Here is a 22,626-nt window from a genome sequence, read left to right as displayed (position 1 = left end):
TCCCCCCGTTGACAGTTTACCTGGGCAGGGTGCAGTGGCGGACTGGCCATCGGGACGAATCCCGATGGGCCGGTACCGAAGTGGGCCGGTCGGATAAGTCACTAGCACATCCCCCATAGGCGGCGCGTGAGGTTCAGGTTTGGGAAGGCTAAATAACTTTTTTTACCTGATGATGCCCGCCTCCGTCGTCTATAGAAAAGAGATCAACTCAGTGTGCGGAGTTTAAATCTCTCAAGTCATATTACAGGATAAAGGAAATACAGTTTAAACTGCCGTATGCAGAGAAGACGCCGACGTGTCGCACTTATCATTCATATTACATCATCAATCAGATCATCGATCATATAATGTATCATATATTTCCTTATCTGAGTCAGCTTCTCCAGCCGTATCTGGCCGTGCAACACTTACAGTGTCACATACTGTATGCAGAAGAGAAGTATTATTTTAAGCAACACATTATGTTGACGAAACACTCGAGTCAAATGTAATTAAAGTCAGATCCACTCGTGTCTTAGACGTGAACGCGCTCTCAGCTGGAGAGAGAAACCCTGGCTTGATTTACCGAGTTGATAACCAGCGTCGTAGGACCGCTTAGCGAGATCTCGTTTGTTAGTTTGTTGTTGTTAGTTTGTTTGTTACTCAAACATATCCAGGGTCTGTTGAACTGGCTTCGTAGTACAGGGCACAGGTGGCTAGCAGCGCTAATGTCAAAGACACAGACATTGCATTATATTTGTATTTTACCAGGATGCAGTGACACAAATATTTACATATTTACATTTACTATCTACAGCACCCGCCGCCCCTGACATCCCCCACTCCCCCTGTTGACAATTTACTAGCGGTACCGAAGTGGGCCGGTCGAGAGTCCCGGGATGATTTTTAGTCCCACTGGCTACATGACCGTATGATCGCCCATATTGACGCACCTAATTCCTAAACTTCTAACAGATACAACATAAAGCGATCCTTCAGCCTCATATGAGCTCTCAGACACGTTCAAAATTAAACTGTCATCGCTGTCTGAGCTTGCTGCTGTGTGCACCATCGTGCGTTTACATGCAGATGCTGGGATCCTGAACGGTACAGCTGGAGCGCTGTGCCCGCAATGACGTCACACATAATTTGGCGGGACTTGAAGAATCCCCGAGAAGATCCAGAAAATGGTCAACATTGAAGGGCAGATTAATGGTTATCAAAGTACAAATATCCAAAATCAGTTCAGTAACGGTTTTCAAGGGGACAATATTTACTCAAATTGATGGGTTTGGATGATGGGGGAAACTGGTGTCACAGGCTCTTTAAGTGAACCATTATTATAAGAACCAAATAACTGCTGAAATTTGAGTTGCTCGTTTGCGACCAAACCTGTAACGGAAAAAGATGAAGAAAATAAGTACAGTGAGTTTTCAAGGTAGGCTACACATTATAAAAACCTATCAAATCCAAGCCTTGTAATAAATCTTACTTTTATGAGCCTTATGAGGTTCTTCTGTTGTTAATGCTGACAGAAGTTTTGGAATTGCTGCAAATGATTTACATGTACATATATTACACAAAAAAACAAAAATAATATGACATGAATAAAAATAACATAACATTGTTTATGTCTTAACAGTAACAGGCAGGATTTTGCCCTTCTGAAAGTACTTCTTATTTACTTTACTTGTTTAGTTATGTCAATAGCTTAGAAGTTGCTGCTTTCTGCGGGGCATTTCAAACATTTAAGATCCTGTCTTTAAAATTGACTGTTGAATTTTACTGTTTGATTCACTCTTCACTCTTAGCAGCTGTTTGTTTTAACATATTAACGTTTGACTTTCGGTCAAACATTCATTATTTGCAATCTGTCAAATTTGAATTGACAAAACTGAACAAAATGTTGTGTCTTCACAGATCACCACCGTGAAGAGTTTTTATTGAGAGGTTCTGCAATCATGTTTAAGTCGAAAGTAGATTGCAGAAAAAGGCTATTAACGCTTGCAAAATTCAACACAAACAACGCGTGCAGAGATGATGTTTTTTGTAGGCTAAGCATGGTAAAGGCCTTCCTGACAAAAGGCAATGGGATTTCCCCATTGGAATTACGGTATATTGCAGAAAATATGACTGGTGGCACCCACATGTTTCTGATACTTAACACGTTTTGTTCAGCAGGATTATCGCCACATATTAACACCACTTCTGATTCTTGAAGCTTAAATGCGATTGGCAATAGTATATAGCGAAAGTTAAACGAACTTCATCGCGGTCGCATGGCTGAGCAGCACCGAGTTAAAGGCGGACTCGTGTCAGTGTGATGACGTTTAGTAGTTTATTTATTCACTTATTAGCAACCGCCACCTTTATTACACATAGAATCTTGGTCATTCACGAAGAGTGTTGTGTTTGCTGATGTATCTTATGTCAGATCTCTTCAGCTTGTAGTAACCAAAGACCTTTTATCAGGCGTTTACCAAAATCATGTGGCAGACTATACATTTTTCTGATGCCCCTGTATACAGCAGAACTTTGTTTCCATGCTAGTACTCTATCTGTTTCTATGGGGGTGAGCAAGTAGGTTATACACAAAGTATGGATAGTACCTTGTATACCCTTGGAACAATCTAAACGACCCCTTTAATCCCTTGCAGGTGCAGTATTATACAGTATTATCATTGTCCAGTTTGTGTCAAAGCTCAATTGGTTACTGGAAAGAATAAACATAATTTAGCCACACGAAGTTCTGCTTATTTTTTGGGACCGATCTCTAATCTTGTCTAGGGAACTGCTCACAAACATATACCCTTCTGTGACAAAACCCTGTTCTGTAACAAGGGTACATCGTACATTGCATTGTAGTATAATCAGGCACATGTTGTTAGTGCTCCTGTACATTTGTAATTCAGAGAGTGAATAGCATCGGACAGAACGACAGTCATAAAGCAATACCCTCCTGTTCACAGACTGATAAGTTAAATGACCTTCTCCAGCATCCAGCATTCAAAACTAACCAAGTGTGCAGCAAGGCGGTCATTAATGAAAAATAACACAGACAGGGTGATCTTTCCTCGGCATAAAGGTGTCCATTGACATTGATTCTAGTGTAATCCCCATGTCAAACGTTTAAACTTTATTCCAATCATTTGTTTAATGACCAAACAACTTAGAAACTGATGACATCCCCATTAACCTTAACTTGTGTTTAGTGGTAGTTCAATGTTAACGAGCTTGCTTAAATGGTAAACGTACTATCTTGCTAATGGTTCATGTATTAAACAAAACACCTTTTATGTTGTGAGCACACAATTTAGCATTGAGCTTAAAGCACCACCTTTGTCAGGGTTGAGCGAAGCAGGCAGGACCCAAACGCAGATTTCACAGAAAAACACCTTTATTCCAAGGTAAAATGGAAACAAAACAGAACTCTTCCCCGTGAACACAGTCAAGACACACAAGGAACTAACAAAGACAGACAGAAAAACCAGAACTTAAATACACACAAGACTAATCAAAGAAACAAGAGACAGGTGAGGAGGGAGGAGAAAACCCAGGGGCACAAGGTGAACACAATCGGGTAATCAGACAGGAGGGAACACAGAGAGAAGGCAACAGGCAAGACAGGGGGTGAACACTTTTCAAAATAAAACAGGAAACCAAAGACAGAAAAAGACAAGACAAAACAAAACACAGACAGATCGTGATAACCTTGCCTCTGTAAAGCAGTGACGGCTGCAGACTGAAAGGTGTTGTTTATGACGGATGTTTAACGTCTAATTTAATCAAATGCAATACAATGGTATCTGATAAACCTCATCCAGCAGGTTATCTAGGTTTTTATTGAGTGCTATCATTAGTATCAATTCATTAGCTTCTTCAGTTCTTCCCTGTTCCAGCAACCACCTTGCAGATTCAGGATCAAAAGATTTACCACAATCCAAATGTTGGATTCCCTCACAAACTGCTATTCATTTGACAGAGACTGACTCATAGTTTACAATTAAATAGCCCAGTGTTGTTTTTTTAACCTTTTTGGAGCCATGGTAAATGTTTTACATTAAGATTATCCCAATGCACACCATCAACCAAAAAAGTTACAAAATCAGGCATTATAGCAAATGAAGCTCAGCGCAAGTTCTTTCAGGAAGACTGGGTATACGTTCACTCCGCAGCTGCATATAATCACAGGCGTTGTCTATATATTCACCTCATTCTCCAGCAGCCAATTACCGTGCTGCAGCCAAACTTTAAAATGGTTCTCCTCTCTCCTGCAGTCAGCTGTGATTTCAGGTTTCGTGCTGCCGCCCACCTCCTCCCCATCCACCTCCTTTCATCACATCCAGTGCCAGGAGAGTTAACCCAAAGACCTCATCACACCTCCTCTTCATCCCATCTCCTCCTCATCAAATCCAGATCTTCAGCATCATCACCAGTGTCTAGACTCCGGGGGGGTTCCCTATGCTCACGGCTGCATTTCCCCCTTTAGATATACGATTTCAGGATCGGGGTCTAATCCCCAAAGACTTAACATTTATCATATGACATGTGTCAATAAATGTTCTTTAAACAAAATGAAGTCTCTCCTGATTGTAATAAAACATGGGGACCAGGCAAAACTAAAAACTGAACGTGTACAAACCTTAGAGGGAACAAGGGAAGGATAACGAGCAGGAACACACTGATAAAAACGATGTTTTGGTCCAGGAACGCTATCAGGCAGGGACGAAATACGCCACAAATCAAGACCGGACAGGGACAAAGACGACAAATCAACAAAGATCACAAGGAGAGATAGGACTATAAAGACACCAGACTAAATAGAAAGACAACACACAGCTGGAGAAGGCAGGAATTAACTCAAAGGCAGAAGGTGAAAACCATCATACAATCACACAGGCAGGAAAACAAAAAGGCAAAAACACCAAGAGAAACACATTTAAAAATAAAACAGGAAACATTAAACACAAACACTAAGATCATGAAAGTGCAGACAGCGAAAGGATTTGAAAAAGGATATAAACAGTGAGTTTTTAGGGTGGGCTAAACATTATACAACCCCTTATGCGGTACAGTATTTGTATCCTCTGCAGAGATCAGAACATACCTGAATCGGACTCTTTTTCCTTCATATTCTACTTTAAATGAGGACAGTTTTGTTTGAATAAACTGTAGTTAAATTCAAACTTTGTTTTTAACATGCTCAGGACCTAACCTTGGTTTAACCCTTTAACCCAGAGAATATAAACTAATGAAGTTCATCCAATACAAATAAATAAAATAAGAATAATGGAAAACAAAATCGCCAAAGAAAATTGTTATTACTGTTATATTATAATAATATTATTTCTGTTTTCACTCTTAGCAGCTGTTTGTTTTGACAAAAACACACATTTTACCTTTCATCCTATACAGTTCCTTTCTTTTTGTAGATGTTTCAGATTACCACTACACTTCAGACATAACCCCAACAGAAGGGAATGGTATTTGGTTTGTGTCTCCCAAAATAACAAAACTTCCCACAATTCCGAAAAATCAGTTTAGACCGCCATTGTGAAGAGTTTTTTATTGAAATGTTTGGCAATCAGGTTTAAATAATAATAATAATAATACATTTTATTTGTAAAGCACCTTTCATTGCTAAAAGCAATCCCAAGGTGCTCCAGGAGGCATAATAGAAACAAACAAAAGAAACACAAGTTTAATCAAAGGCTTTTTTAAAAGAAAGGTTTTCAGGCCTTTCCTGAAGGCGTCAGTGGTCTATGGAGCCCTCAGGTGGTCTGGGAGGGAATTCCACAGGTGAGGAGCAGCTGCACAGAAAGCCAGATCCCCCATTGTGCAGAGTTGAAATAGAAAGTAGATCGCAGAAAACCGTAAATAATTTAAGTAACAATTGAGTTTTCTCTCAATGAAAACATCCTCCCCTCTGTCATGAACCTTGGAGTGACCTAACCTTCACCAGCACTTTTAAATTCGACAAGCAGGTCAGCACCGTAGTCAAATCCTGCTTTTTTTAAATTAGACTATTGGCCAAGACCAAGTCGTAGTTATCTTTTAAAGACCTAGAAAGGGTTAGTAATGCCTTTGTTACCTCAAGACTGGATTACTGCAATGTATGTGGGTATGGACCAGGCCTCAATTAAACGCCTGCAGCTATGCAGAACGCAGCTGCACGTCTTCTGACTGGCCACAAAAAGCGTGACCATATCACCCCAATTCTGGCCTCACTGCACTGGCTTCCAATTCGGTTCCGAATTGATTTTAAACTCCTTTTATTTGTTTTCAAAGCCCTAAATGTGCTGGCTCCGGCCTATATAGCCGAACTCCTCCAGCGCTACACCCCAGCCAGAGCTTTAAGGTCTGCTGACCAGCTGCTGCTGATAGTGCCCAAGACCAGGCTCAAAACCAGAGGGTACCGAGCCTTCGCAGCAGCTGGCCCCAGGCTCTGGAACACTCTGCCCCTCCATGTGAGGTCGGCCCAGACCCTGGGGGTTTTTAAATCCTCACTAAAGACTCACTTCTTCTCCCTGGCCTTCTAGTCAGAGCGGAGCATGACACCTGACTATTCCCTGTGTTTTTGTTTTTTATATTTCTGTTGTAAATGATTGTCTTTTATTGTGATTGTAGTAATGTGTTTTTTTTACATGTACAGCACTTTGGCTTGACCAACAATTGCTTTTAAATGTGCTATATAAATAAAACTTGATTTGATTTGAACATCGTATTAGATCAAGGTAAAAACTGAAAAACTGACTGAAATACAAAGATTGTCCTGAGGGAGGCACAAGAGATTCAGCCATAGTTTCATTTCAATTAAAAGGGTTTGTAACCCTGTGATCATGTGCTGTCACTAACTTCCAGAGATATCAGCTCATAGACTTTGAAATATATTGTGTGCCAACATTTAACCTGAGGGTGGCAGAATAAGAAAACCAATGGAGTGTCTAATGGAAAGCATCAAAGTAATACAATTACAATGTCTTGTGTACAAGGGGATATGGTGGCTCTGAAATAGGGCAAAATGACAATAATATCTTAATATAGGTTACACATTATAGGGTTTACTGTTGATGCATTTCCCAATGAGGTTTCTGATTAATAATCATCAGTAATGTGGATATAATGACTAAGTTGGTAAAGGCAAATAATGGAACAGCTGGTAGAAAAATTACATGTATCACTTAAATGTAATGCAGACATAAAAAAAAAAACTAAGTTAAATTTGGATATTACGATTAACAAAACTTAGGTCTCATATCACAATAAAGATATAATATTCATATATTGCCGAGCCCTGTGTAAAACATGTTTAGGTGCGCTGACAAAACATGAATGTCTAAAGCAAACTTCAGGCTAATGAGACCAGTAGTTGTATGACGAAGCAAACTTTTAACCACCTGTCTCTGCTGCTAGCAGAGTAACATGGAGCAAGAGTAACACAAGTATTCAGTCTACAGTTTGGTAGATATGGTTTGTGCAAACTTCTTTGTTTCACTTTGGCTCTTCAGCTTGGTCTTATTTCTGTTGGGAAAAGGGAATAAACAGAAGTGTGTTAGTTACATGTTCCCTTTTTCTGGAACAAAATAAATCCTGTATGACAATCCTATGAATATGAATTAATTACAAATATTAGAGGGTATGTTGTTCGTGTCTTCATATTGCCTGCAGTACTTTGGAGATGCGTGAAAATAGCTAATATTGGTCAACATAAAAAAAAAATATCTGATCTCATTTGGAGATGCTAATGAAATGCTGTTATTCATTCTGAACAAAAATAAAGCCAGATGTATTAACTGTGCAGGGTGTAATAAGGAGACACTGTCGGATGCTTACGTGTTGCCCTCAGCCTCATCGATTGAATCAGGAAGCTCTTTCCCCCTGGTCTCAGGAAGAAGGAAGCCCAGGGCTCCACTGACCAGTGTCAGGCTGCTGAAGACTACGGTGGGTATGGACCAGTGGTACACAGCCAACATGTTGAGCAGTGGAGCCAGCAGGCCACCAACCCTGCTGGCAATGGAGCCCAAACCAGAGGCTGTTTGTCTGAAACACAGTTTTAATAGAATTTGATCACAGCCTTAGAACTATTTTTCCAGACAGTTTGAGCCGTTGAACTAACTGTAATGCTCTTAGTTGCCAGAGAGTTGACAAAATGGTCTAGAACACAGGTTTTCTAAAGATGTGTCTAAAAATGCAATTTTTGTGTTAAATGTTCGGAATTGTTTGAATATTTACTTTTGTCACAACAGGGCAAAAATATTTGTTCATTGTTTGCCTCATGTTCCCTTCTCCCATTGGAGTCAATGAACTCAGACCTACTGTTCTCTTAAAGACGCTAGGCAGGGGCGAAACCCATAAGAAAATGTACTCCGTTTGCTAAACCGTCTTTGGTGTTATTCTTGTGAACACACTGGTGAATATACCAATTACTACAGTGAGATGGGAGGCTTACCGAAAAGATGTTGGGAACAGCTCCTGAACATACACATTGCATATGGATCCTGCCCAGTTAATGAAAAAACGTCCTGAAGTTGCTAACGTGGTCATAGCAACAGCATTATCTTTGAAGAGAAAAACACAGTGTCAGATAATTAAACAACAACAATGTTATGAGATGGGTGTTTGATTTTAGAATGAGGCTTCCAATGTTATCGAGAAATCTGGAAAAAGTGATGGTAACACTAACATCCCTTAAATACACCATCTGGGAACCATGAATATCTGAACGTAACCCTTAAATGAGCATTCACACATAAATATGTTGGGAAATATGAATGCAATTTTCACATTACACCCATATAACACTTTTTGCACCCATATTACACATTAGAACAACCCTATTACACCGCTGTTACACCATTATTACACCCATGTCACACCTATCAGACCCGTATTTAACCCATGTGACATTAATATTACACACATATTGTTATTATATCCATGTTACAGCAATATCACAGCATAATTACACCGGTATTACACCAATGTAACACAAATATTACATGGTTATTCCACCAATATTATAGATTAAAACACTCTTAATACACCTGTATTAAACCTATATTATACCCATGTTACACCCATGTAACACTGTTATTACACCAATATTACAACCATATTACACTGTACTGACACTGTTACAACCTCAATTTGGTCACAGCCTTTCAAATGACTGTATCCTAAAAGGATACAGAAACCATTTTGAGGTAATGTTATGGTGCAGTCACTAACTAACCACCATTGCTATCCTTTGCTACAGGCCGCTAGTTAAACTAAACATCATAGAGACAACACCCAAAGTGCTTTACCTTGAGGAACAGCTAGGATTAAGAAGCACAAGAATCCCCCGATCAGAAGAGTTGACATCAGTGACACTTTTCTCCCCAGTGCTTCTAACAGCCATATGCAAAGGATATGAGCTGGGAATTCAGTCAGACCAAATATAAGCTGCGTCAGGAAGATGTCCAAGCCAAGATTTCCAACATTGAATGAAAGGGAGTAGTAAGTAACATTCAAGGAGAACCTGATGATTACAAAAAATAAGTATTTAGCATGTTGAAAAATAAGTTGTTAAATTCATTATAACCTAAAGTAAAAATCTCAAATGTGTTTTTTATCAGTCTCTTTTGCATTTAAAAGAGTTGTTATGTGTATTGTAAAATTAAACTTACCATGCCAATATTATGGTTAAGAAATACTTCCTAAGCACAGATGATTGCATGAGAATAATTATGCCTCCCTTTCTCACAGTTTTTTTCTCAACAATCTGTAATGCACAGGGGATGGAAACAATATCATGCTAACATTTGCTTAGGTTAGCAGATCATAAGAGTTAGATTGGCAAAAGTTAGGAGTTAATAGAGTTACATTTAGATGTCTTTGACGGAGATCAGACATTGTAGAAATGTCTTTCTGTTATAGTAATTACTTAATAAATAAACACCATTCGTTATTTGTATTACCAGTATGACGGTAATATTGCATTTACGTTAAGTCTTGATACAATGGTAAAAAAATAACAACTTTTTTTTCTTATTAAGGGACCTTTTCCAGAAGAGACTCTGGAACAGTACGTTTGTTAATGGCTGCCACTTTGGTAATCAGCTGTTTAGCCTCCTCTGTCCTGCCTCTGTCCAACAACCACCTGGCTGACTCTGGTATAAACCTGTCAGAAACAAGGAAATAGGCATTCTTTAATAATCTGTAATTTCAGGGAAACATCTGATTTTAATATAAAAAGAGTCAATACACACCATATGTAAATAGCAACAACTGCCAGTGGAGCTGCTGTGACTAGCTGAGCCAGTCTCCAGTCTCTGATGAAGTAGATCATACCAGCCAGGAGGCACTGTCCAACTGCTCCAAATAGCTGAGTAATACATGCTCCCCAGGATCTTTTGGACACCCCGATCCACTCAGTGGCTAGAAACGGGAAATACATTAGAGTAAACCTTGAATTTATTACGCCAACATCCATATACGTATGTGCCAAGAACAATGGAGACCTTAAAAGGACAAAATATACAGAAAAGTTCAAAGACAGGTTTGATAGTGAACACGTGAATAAAATAGCCCAGGAATGGCAATATTATATATGTGAAGAACTCATCTAAACGTGAAAAAGATTTAATTAAATTGAGGTAATAGCTAATAAAGCTAATAAAAGCTAATACATCAAGCCTCAATGTATATATGTAGGAGCCAATTAGCGCTACGGATATAAGTAGGAACGAATGTTGGCTTTTGCTGGAAGGCTAAACTGTTTTTAACACACACACACACACACACACACACACACACACACACACACACACACACACACACACACACACACACACACACACACACACACACACACCCAGGCACAACAGTAACTCAAAAATAATTTTATGAAGAGAAAGGTCTTTGTGTGTAGCTAGTTAACTGTTAGCATCAGCTAGTTTGTTACCTAAATGTTTTAGCTACTGTTACAAGTGTTTACACAGAGATTCTACAGCAGTATGTAGTACATTATATGATTAACATGAACTGTACAGACTGTTGTGATTTTATGATGAACATTAGCTTTTGTCCAGTGTGTTTGGCTACGAGTGTTTTCAGTTTAGCTAGCTAGCCAGACATCTCCCACTATGTTCAGGAAAATAAATGGCTATTTGGAAAAAGATAAATAAATGAATGTGTGCCGAGAAATTAAAGGGAAAATTGAAGAGTTAAAAAAAAATATATATATTTTACTGTAGCCAATGGGATGAAAGCAACAGCTTGTGGTTGGCGTGGGTAAGGGACTCCCTATCCCTTTTTTTGGTTTTCTTTCTCTTTCCTTTTGTATTATTGTTTACATAATTTGTATCTGTATATATGTCCCTCTGTGAGGGTAGAAAACAATACAAAGTTGGTCACAAAAAAAAACAGTGGTGGTTACATGGCTTGACAAAGATATCCATCCATCCATCCATCCATCCATCCATCCATCCATCCATCCATCCATCCATCCATCCATCCATCCATCTTCTCCCGCTTATCCGTGGTCGGGTCACGGGGGTAGCAGTTCCAGCAGAGAGCCCCACACTTTCTTTTCCCTGGCGACATCAACCAGCTCTGACTGGGAGATCCCAAGGCGCTCCCAGGCCAGCGAAGCGATATAATCCCTCCACCTGGTCCTAGGTCTACCCCTTGGTCTCTTCCCAGCTGGACGTGCCTGGAACACCTCCCTAGGGAGGCGCCCAGGTGGCATCCTAACTAGGTGCCTGAACTACCTCAACTGGCTCCTTTCGACGCGAAGGAGGAGCGGCTCAACTCCGAGTCCCTCCCTGATGACCGAACTTCTCACCTTATCCCTAAGGGAGACACCAGCCACCCTGCGGAGAAAACCCATCTCGGACGCTTGTATCCGCGATCTCGTTCTTTCGGTCATGACCCATCCATGACCCATCGCACTCTCCAAAAACTTGGAGTTTCAGGCTCTGCACTTTCCCTCCTCACCTCATACCTGAAAGACCGTACCTACAGGGTGACTTGGAGAGGGTCTGAGTCCGACCCTTGTCAATTAACTACGGGGGTCCCTCAGGGCTCTGTTCTTGGTCCCCTCCTCTTCTCCTTGTACACAAACTCGCTCGGATCAGTCATTAGCCCGCATGGTTTTTCTTACCACTGCTACGCTGACGACACCCAATTAATTCTGTCCTTTCCCCGCTCAGAGACCCAGGTCGTCGCACGCATCTCTGCTTGTCTAGCTGACATCTCTCAGTGGATGTCTGCTCACCACCTCAAGCTCAACCTTGACAAGACTGAGCTGCTCTTCCTCCCGGGAAAAGATTGTCCAACTCTTGACCTGACAATCAACATCGGCACCTCAGTTGTTTCCCCGACTCAGACTGCAAGGAATCTGGGTGTGACCCTAGATAACAACCTGTCCTTCACTGCAAACATCGCTGCTACAACCCGCTGCTGCAGATACACGCTTTACAACATCAGGAAGATACGTCCCCAGCTGACTCAGAAAGCGACTCAGGTTCTGGTCCAGGCTCTCGTCATCTCACGCCTAGACTACTGCAACTCCCTCCTGGCTGGTCTACCTGCATGTGCCATCCGACCTCTGCAGCTCATCCAGAATGCAGCGGCTCGTCTGGTTTTCAACCTTCCTAAATTCTCCCACACCACTCCGCTCCTCCGCTCCCTTCACTGGCTTCCGGTAACTGCTAGAATCCACTTCAAGACACTGGTACTTGCTTACCGTGCTGCGAATGGATCTGGCCCTTCCTACATCCAGGACATGGTTAAACCGTACACCCCAGCGCGTGCACTACGCTCTGCATCAGCCAAACGACTCGTTGCGCCCTCGCTGCGAGGGGGACCCAAGTTCCCATCGGCGAAAACACGTGGGTTTGCTGTCCTGGCTCCAAGATGGTGGAATGAGCTCCCCATTGACATCAGGACGGCAGATAGCTTGCACATCTTCCGGCGCAAACTGAAAACTCATCTCTTTCGACTCCACTTCGAGCGTTAGAACGATTAACGAAGCACTTTTATACCAATAAAGGACTGGATTACCTAAAGCCAGTTGAGTAGCACTTGAAATGTTTGGCTCTATGAAACCTGATATACTTATATGATTCTGTTTTCTTCAAGGTTGTGTCTTCCTGGTCGAATGTACTTATTGTAAGTCGCTTTGGACAAAAGCGTCAGCTAAATGCAATGTAATGTAATGTAAATCCTCCATGACCATAGGTGAGGGTAGGAACGAAAATGGCCCGGTAGACAGAGAGCTTTGCCTTCTGGCTCAGCTCCCTTTTCGTCACAACGGTGCGGTAAAGCGACTGCAGTACCGCTCCCGCTGCTCCGATTCTCCGGCCCATCTCACGCTCCATTGTTCCCTCACTCGAGAACAAGACCCCGAGATACTTAAACTCCTTCACTTGGGGTAAGGACTCATTCCCTACTTGGAAATGAGGGAATGAGTAGATAACCCAAAAGAATAATCTTTTAAAATGTAATATGATGTGGTATACTTTACCCAATATGACGCCATTCAGTCGATAACCGCCATAGCCAAGTCCCAAAATGAACTGGGATGCCATATACAAAAAGAGGTTTGGACATAATCCAGTCGTGACAGTAAATATGAGCATCACAACGACTGGGATCTGAGCGGCTCGTTTACGACCAAACCTGGAAGAGATACTTCTCTGGTCAGCATATGTCATATAACCATGTCATTCTTTATATGATAGGGTTCATCAAAAAAGACCGTACAGTACAGCGTTAAGAAGACGTATTCTGTGCAATTTCAAGTACACTTACGATTCAGCAAAAGGTCCAAATAAGAGACAACCAAAAAGAATGCCAGCCATCAACCCTGCTTGAGCTAATTCCAACAAAGGACTCTGGTCACAAACTAGATTAAACTGTGGAAAAATAAAACAATAGTTAAGAAAGGACAGTTTTATTAAGATTATTTTATTATGAATGACTATGAACCAGACCAATGACTAACATCAGTGACTATGGTGGCTTCGTACAGCATGTTGGAGTACACCCATCCATTCTGGCACCCTCTGGTCTCATTGAGTCCGTACTCCCTGATGGAACCAACAGACCAGTTCACAGGGACAAACATCTGACACTTGCTGAAGGTCCCGTCATCCTCTCGGGGCAGAGTCAGGTTCAGCTGCTCATCTGTGGTCAGGTTAGAGTCTGCCCGAAGGATCCAGTCTGTGTTACAGTGTCTATCTGGATCTGACTCCATAAAAAATACACTGGCAAAGTGAAAAGGCAGGATAAGATTTGGGAAGCAAAGAGCAAAAAGAGTGATCTTCTGAAATAATCCAAACTCTCCAATGGTGCGGAGAATCTCTCCAAAGTCCGCCATGTTCAGGGAGATGTTTTGCCCTTTTTGCACAAATGTTGCTGCAGGATGACCTTTGAACAATGCCCATTAATGTTCAAACCCCGTAAAGTACATTTCAGGAAGGATGATACAGCACATTGATGGATATTTCATTTTGTAGAAAGAGATGGTCCTGTGACTGTTTAACCAAATATGTCTTTACGTATAATCTGCTATTTCCAGCACAGCGTCTAATAAAAGCACATTGCGGTTGCAGTGTGTTACTCGCAAACATTTCTTATCTCTTACAGAAAGTGTTGTTAAACATTTACCAAAGTTCACAATATGCTGATATATGAAGGGTGAAACTGTTACATAATATGGTGTCATCTTTGGTGAGACGGTTTCAAAATTAGTATTATGTAATGCTGTAAAGGATATTAACAAAAGACTGGTTACACTTTAGTCTGAAGAAGACTTAAAGGAGACTTATAATAGTTGTAATGCTTTTCTAAAATATGTTTTGCTTTCTTTGGTTGTAACCTCTTCAGAATTGTTTCCTTTGACATGCCACACAAGTGAGAATGTGACAGGAATCACTTCTCTGAGGAGCTCCAAGAAATAGCGAGTAATATTTCACCGGTTTGTTTATCAATGGATTCTGGTGACTTCGGAGAGAGGATAAAAACAGCTTCAGTTCCCCGATGGAAAGGGCCATGGACAGTAGGGGTGGGCGGATCGATCCCAAAATATCGATACTTCCGATATTACGTTACGTTTCAAAATATCGATACTAGAGCCAATAGGATCGATACTGTTATACTTTTTTTCTCGTCTCCTCTACTCGTCAATTTCTTCAAAAAACTATGTGCGGACGAACACAAGTATATGCTCTTTTCTTCTCTCTCCACTGCTGTCCTCTTCTCCTCGAGGCTCCCTGTCTGAACGCCGATTATCAAGCTGACTGACAGCAGCCAGCAGGGCAGGACAGCAGCAGCCAGCGACTCGCGAGTGCAACACACACACGCGCATGATGGCTGAGAGAAAGAGCAGCGTTGTGTGGAGCAATTTCACAACTGGCCATTAAAACTTAGCGAACTGTGATGTGTGCAAGAAGACAGTTCGCTACTTTGGCCACTTTGTATTGTTATTTTTCATGTTTGCACTTTAAATTTGCAAAAGTAAAACGTGTATTTGTCTATAAAAACTGTCCTGTCTTTATTCATGAAAATGAATTCAGATTTAGTCTATTTATGATGATTTCAGCTCAAAAATCATGTCATGCAGCTCTCCCCTATATGAAAGTACATAAGACGCTTTTCATTAAAAAAAAGTATCGGTATCGATATCGGTATCGGCGATACTGGCCCTGAAATACTTGGTATCGGATCGAATCCAGATTTTGTGGTATCGCCCACCCCTAATGGACAGCAAAGTAAAGTGTTGAAAGTATTCTAAATACAGCATACATTTACACTTGTTTAGGTATAGTTATTTCTTTAATATGGCAGAAATAATTTGTTCTGATGCCCCTGTCTACAGCACAACTTTGCTTCCATGCTGATACTGTAGCTGATTATCTGTCATTTATATACAATGAGTATGGATAAGTAACTCATACAAACCTACTTCAACACATCTGAACTAGTCCTTAAAGCTCAAAGCGGAAGTATTGTATTGTTATGGTAATGCTGCTTCTGTCACAGCTCAATTGAAAAGAAAAGACTTGAGCCACACAAAGTTCTGTTTATTTGGATTTGTCTCTTATCTTTGTTGTTGAAATATGATAGTTACGCCAAGGCCTTTTAAAATATTTAGATGAAACTGTATAGCAAACGGCTCACCAAAGGATTGACAAGTCACATGTAGAAAAAACAAAAATCCTATAATGTAACAAGGGTTTGTTTTGTTTCTTGTAAAATCAGGTACAACACCACAGCTGTCATCAAGAAGGCCCAGCAGCGTCTGCACTTCCTGAGGGTGCTCAGGAAGAACAACTTGGCCACTAAGCTGCTGGTGACCTTCTACCGCTCTACCATCTATTGACATACTGCATCACAGTGTGGTACGCCAGCTGTACTGAGGCCGACAGGATGAGGCTCCAGAGAGTCGTAAAAGCAGCACAGAGGATCATCGGCTGCCCTCTCCCCTCCCTGATGGACATTTACACCTCCCGCTGCCTCAGTAGAGCCAAAAACATTATCAAGGACAGTTCACACCCCGGCTTTCACCTGTTCAACCTGTTGCCCTCCGGCAGGCGCTACAGGTGTATACAATCCAAAACAAACAGACTCAAAGACAGTTTTTTCCCAAGAGCCATCATTGCTCTTAACACCTGAAATCATACCTCTTAATCATCATAAATGTGACTCTGTACATATATACATATATATCATTACTATTATTATTATAAATACATACTATTATTATTATTATTTATTACATTACAGATTTATTTGTATACTCCTGGAAACAATTACTGCACTTTAATCCTTTATTCCTTATTCCTAAGTATGTATGCTGCGTGTATTTGTTGTCTTGTGTTGTGATGTTTTTTTTGTTTTGATGGCACCCTTGAAAGGGAGAAGCATTTATTATCTCATTGTACATGTATAATGACATTAAACGATTATATTCTATTCTAGGTAGATGTTTGCTGAATTTGCATCTCCACTGCATGTTGTTAGCTCTCATGTGAATTGTGTGAGTCATGAAGCAATACCCTCATGTTTAAAGACTGATAAGACAGCAGCAGGTCACAACTTATTAGCTGTTTTTGCACAGTGGCTATGTGCAAGCTTGTCAAAAACAGTTGTTTTGATGTAAAATGTCCTGTTGTGGACCACCCCCCAGCTGTATTTACATTTACAGATAAGGATATGCAATCCTAAATCAGGGTTTCCAGGGTTCAAGGCAAGTTCGATTAAGGACTTTTTTAATTCCACTCTAACTGAAATGTAGTTTCCTTCATATTAAATTGAATATGTTACACAAAATGAGAGGCATTTTGTATATATATTTTTTGGATGAATAGATGTTATCAATTATTTTTAGATTACGAACGTTCCATGTCTTAGCCTTAGACCTTTGAAAGAAAGGTCAAGACATATTAATAACAATTTTTTTTTAATGAAAATGAATTCCCAGAAAAACAGAGTTAAGCTTATGTTCCTTTAATTCACCGACTGATTTTCAGCATCTTACAGAAATGACAGCCGTAAATACCTACACTTGAGACATTAGCAAACACACAATGTGACTCAGCAACATTGAAGGCCAAAGAGCATCCACAAGAAATATTGTATTCAGCAATGTATATCTCACACGACAAAAACATCTTTAAAAAAGATTAACCATATCGGCTAGAGTTTGGTGGAATTTCTGCCGTTTTGTTCGACCACGTTGGAGTCACTGCCCATTTTCTTTGTGCTCATATTCCTAGAAAGTAAAGGAAGACACCATTAAGACATCAAAGCTTGATATATGTCTTGTTTCAATTCAACTGTAAGATATATTAGGAGGACATTGTAATTTTCTATTACATTGTCGTGTTTTTACGGATAAAGAAAAACAAGATGGGGAGTGCGTTCTTGTCAAATGAAGTTCTAGTGTGGATGGAAGCCACTGGTTGGCCTTGAACTGACTCCCAATAAAAGACAATATTGCCACATGAACTCTGTAAATCATGCAACCATCTTACCTGTTGCCCTCGGTCTCATTAGCTGAGTCAGGCAGCTCTGTTCTCCGGGTCTCAGGGAGCAGGAAGACAAGAGCTCCACTGGTCACTGCAAGGCTGCTGAAGACTAAGATGGGTATGGCCCAGTGGTAGATGGCCAACATGTTGAGCAAGGGGGACATCAAGCCTGCTCCTCTATAGGCAATAGAGCCAAAGCCAACGGCAGTTTGCCTGAAAAAGTTCAGTTAACTTTAAAATGTATAATTTATATAATAACATATTCTGTATATATTTTATTTGCGTACCTGACAGAAGTGGGAAACAACTCCTGAATGTAGACCAAACATACTGAACCTGCCCAGTTCAAAAAGAACTTCCCGGCGGTAACAAGGGCTGTGATAACAATAGAGCAGTCTGAAAAAAAAAAAAAGGGTTAAACCCCACAGATGGTCAGATGTATTTCTCATCATGTAGTGAACTTAAAGGACAAGGGATTCACCTCGAGGGAAAGCCAAGGTTAAGAGGCAAAACACCCCTCCTGTCAGGAGGGTTGATATTAAGGATTTTTTTCTCCCAATTAACTCCAAAAACCAGATACAGAGGAGATGTGCGGGCATCTCAGTGATCCCAAACAGGAACTGAACCAGGAAGATGTTCAGACCAAACTTACCCACATTAAAAATTACGCAGAAGTAGCCAAGGTTTAACGAAAACCTTCAAATCACATGAACACAAACATGTTACAAACCTTTAAGCAATTATTTCATAAAATACATTTCAAATTGTGCTTAACTTACCAGGCGAAAGATACAATTAACAAATATTTAACCAGGACTGCTGAGGTAAAAATTGCTTTTATTCCCCCACTTTTCACTTCCCGTCCCCTGGTGACCTGAAGGGCAGAAGGATTAATATAGTGAAGACAAAACTTTGAGCAGTGATTCTATGAATTAGGCAGCAATTACATTCATTCTGATAAAGGGTTGATCCCTTCAATAGGCAATATCTCTTTGCCCTGTTACACCCCTTTGTTTACAATCATATTTGAATTATATGGGTAATGTGTACATTTGAATTGACTTTGAACTAGATTTCATTGAACATTAAATATATAAAGGTCACATTTAAAAATAATAATTTGAGTATCTGAAAAGCAATTGGGATTAAACGTTTCTTTTTTTATTCATTAAAAAAATGAATAGCGGGAATGTACATAAAAAGGAATTTGCCACAGGTCAAATGTTTTAGCTTTGTCCAATAATTAGTTTGATGACCAAGTACCTTGGAAACTTATAACACCCTCATTAGCCTCAGCTTTACTTTGTGTTTAGAGGTTGTTAGCAAGCTAAGATGCTAAACTAAAATGGTGGAATTTAGAAAATATAACGACTTCAAAATCAATGGATTATAATTATCATCGTCAACATGAGAGCTTGCTGCTGTTAGCCTTAATTTTAAAGCACCACTGTTCCTAGTAAAGCCCCACAGCAGTGCTTGGCTGTAGACTGTTAAATCGGCTGCCATGCTAGCACTGCTTATGAAGTATATATTCACAAAATCCAATCAAATTGTATCTCATAAACCTCGTCCAGCAGGTTATCTGGGATTTTCCTTTTGTTGATTGCTGCGACTCTACGTATCAATTGATTAGCTTCTTCAGTTCTTCCGTGTTCCAGCAACCACCTTGCAGATTCAGGAATCCACCTGAAAAGATTAACCACAATCCAAACGTTGAATTCACTCACAAACGGTTATTAATTTTACGGAAAAAAATCAAAATGTGATCTACCAACAAAGTGGATTACACAGTCTTCTTGAACACACTGGTTTTGCAATACACACGGTTTATTTGGTAGGTTTGAACAGAAAGTGGGTTAAAAGGACTTTAGTAGCCTACTACATATCTACTCAGTGTCATAACTATAGATGGCGGTGGGCACACCGCCATTTTGGTGAAGCAGACAGGATTTGAAGCACAAGGGATTAGCAATGTAGTGCTGTGCTTGGGGGTCAGCAGCAACACCTAATTTAGTACCTTAAATAAAGGCCCATGAATATATAATGTTTTAAATTTAGCATCAAACAACTATACAATGTCTCTGACAGTGAACTAAAGCCATTATCTATGCTTTTGTTGAATCCACCAGACTCTTTGGAAAAAACTGTAATTTTATTTGTGACACAAAAAAACAAATGCTTGTGTTCTGCGAGTTAGCCGCTATTTTTTAAATGGAGTCTGGTAGCTTTGAAGACAAAGTGAATACTAAATATAGATAAAAGCCCTTTGGTCTCACGACATGGCAAAGCTAAAGCTTAAAATATTCTCGATATGGCATACACTTAATATAATATAACTTCTCGGAAAAGAGGGTGTGCCAAGTGCTACCCACTGACTATTGATAATTATCTCATACAAACACAATTCCAAACCTCCAAACTTCTCTTAATTGTCTACATACAGCAATGAGCAAAACATTTAAATAACAAAGTGTAACACATACCATATATACAACGTTACAAAGGCCTGCCCTCCTCCTATGACGTACTGTGCTTTTCTCCAGTCACGGATGCCATAGACGAGACCAGCCACGACACACTGTCCAAAAGCTGCAAACAACTGGCTCATACAGGAAGCAAAGGACCTTTTGGTGACCCCAATCCACTCTGTAGCTACAAACACAATTTAAACACCAACATCACTGCAGATCTAGGAATGAAAAGGAACCATAAAATTCCCTTGTTGTGATTTTGACCATTAATCAAATGTTGGTTGGTTAAAAACAAGTCATACCTAATACGGTGGAGTTCATTCTATATCCCCCGAGGGCAGCTCCAACTATGAACTGCGCCACTATGTAGACGTAGACATTTGGAGACACACCAGCAACTATGACGAATATTTGCAAGAGCACGACTGGTAGCTGGGTGGTTCTCCTGCGGCCGTACCTAAAGTTTAGTCAGTGGTTTGAAGGTTTAGGCTTTCATACATTTTGAACATTTCTAATATACCTTTTTCAAGTAACTCACGATTCAGCTGTTGGTCCAAAGATGAATGAACCAGCAAGTAAACCAGACATGAAGATCGCCTGCACAACCTCAGCCATGTACGACTTGTCACAGACGAGATCAAACTGCAAAGCAGCAGAATCAGTAGAGCAGTGGCACCATCAAAGAAACCACACAACATTCTCGACTTACATCAGTGACAACGGTGGCTTCATACAGCGCTCTGGAGTACACCCATCCATTCTGGCACCCTGTGGTCTCATTGAGTCCGTTCTCCCTGATGGAACCAATAGACCAGTTCACAGGGACAAACATCTGACACTTGCTGAAGGTTCCGTCATCCTCTCGGGGCAGAGTCAGGTTCAGCTGCTCATCTTTGGTCAGGTTAGAGTCCGCCTGAAGGATCCAGTCTGTGTTACAGTGTCTATCTGGATCTGACTCCATAAAAAGAAAACTACAAAAGAAAAGGGGCAAGAAGACATTTGGGAGGGTTAACCCAAGAAGGATGATTTTCTGGAACAAACCAAAGTCGCCAATAGTTCGCAAAATCGCTCCAAAATCAACCATTTTCAAACGAATGATTAAGTGCGACACCAACTCGGAGACACTTTCTTCCAAAAGCTCAAGTCGAAATAAATGTTTAACCTTTGTAACTGAATGTGTGGTGAGCACACAGGACCAAATGGTTGACCTGTTAAAAGCAAAAAACACGCAGAACGAGGCATCACATTGTAAGGCAAGGCAAGTTTATTTATATAGCACTTTTTAACACAAGGCAATTCAAAGTGCTTTACAAAAAATGAAAGACATTAAGAAAATGGCATTTAAAATCAGTCATTAAAAAGAAAAGCTAATAAAATAAACATTAAAAGAAAAAAATACATGGATAAAAGTTACAGTGCAGTCTAAGATATGAATAGTTCAATTAAACATTAAAAGAAAAAGTACATGGATAAAAGTTACAGTGCAGTCTAAGATATGAATAGTTCAATTAAAAGCAGCGACAAAAAGAAAAGTCTTCAGCCTGGATTTAAAAGTAGTAAGAGTTGCAGCGGACCTGCAGGTTTCTGGGAGTTTGTTCCAGATATTTGGAGCATAATAACTGAACGCTGCTTTACCGTGTTTAGTTCTGACTCTGGGGACAGAAAGCTGACCAGTCCCTGAAGACCTGAGAGATCTGGATGGTTCATAATTTAGCAGGAGGTCAGAAATGTATTTTGGGCCTAAACCATTCAGTGCTTTATAAACCAGCAGCAGTATTTTGAAATCTATTCTTTGACACACAGGAAGCCAGTGTAAAGACTTCAGAACAGGAGTGATGTGATCCACTTTCTTAGTGTTAGTGAGGACTCGAGCAGCGGCGTTCTGAATCAGCTGCAGCTTCCTAATAGATTTTTTAGTGAGACCTGTGAAGACACCATTGCAGTAGTCGAGTCTACTGAAGATAAAAGCATGGACAAGTTTTTCCAAATCCTGCTGTGACATTAGTCTTTTAATCCTAGATATATTCTTTAGGTGATAGTAGGCTGATTTAGTAACTGTTTTAATGTGACTGTTGAAACTCAAGTCAGAGTCCATGACTACACCTACATTTCCTGCTTTATCTGTTTTGAACATTGCAGACTGAAGCTCAGCGCTAACT

At 40.3% G+C, this 22,626-nt stretch overlaps 1 protein-coding gene across 1 annotated transcript; it reads right to left on the bottom strand.

The window, feature by feature from the left end:
- Positions 1 to 7,424: 7,424 nt before the first annotated feature.
- On the bottom strand, positions 7,425 to 21,590 carry LOC117556622. The gene is made up of 20 exons (XM_034232053.1): positions 21,177 to 21,590; positions 21,006 to 21,109; positions 20,770 to 20,924; positions 20,480 to 20,648; positions 19,562 to 19,682; positions 18,776 to 18,870; positions 18,478 to 18,692; positions 18,284 to 18,392; positions 18,003 to 18,209; positions 17,362 to 17,387; positions 13,970 to 14,394; positions 13,777 to 13,880; positions 13,490 to 13,644; positions 10,230 to 10,398; positions 10,021 to 10,141; positions 9,648 to 9,742; positions 9,285 to 9,499; positions 8,429 to 8,537; positions 7,813 to 8,019; positions 7,425 to 7,500 (listed from the first exon to the last, which is right to left on the bottom strand). Exons 1-20 carry the CDS (start codon positions 21,549 to 21,551, stop codon positions 7,431 to 7,433), a joined length of 3,246 nt encoding a protein of 1,081 aa, XP_034087944.1. The 5' UTR covers positions 21,552 to 21,590; the 3' UTR covers positions 7,425 to 7,430.
- Between the last annotated feature and the right edge of the window lie 1,036 nt (positions 21,591 to 22,626).

Source organism: Gymnodraco acuticeps, unplaced genomic scaffold (genome assembly GCF_902827175.1).
Source record: "Gymnodraco acuticeps unplaced genomic scaffold, fGymAcu1.1, whole genome shotgun sequence".
In the NCBI taxonomy this organism is placed as follows: Eukaryota; Metazoa; Chordata; class Actinopteri; order Perciformes; family Bathydraconidae; genus Gymnodraco; species Gymnodraco acuticeps.
This window is presented reverse-complemented; position numbering and strand designations above follow the sequence as displayed.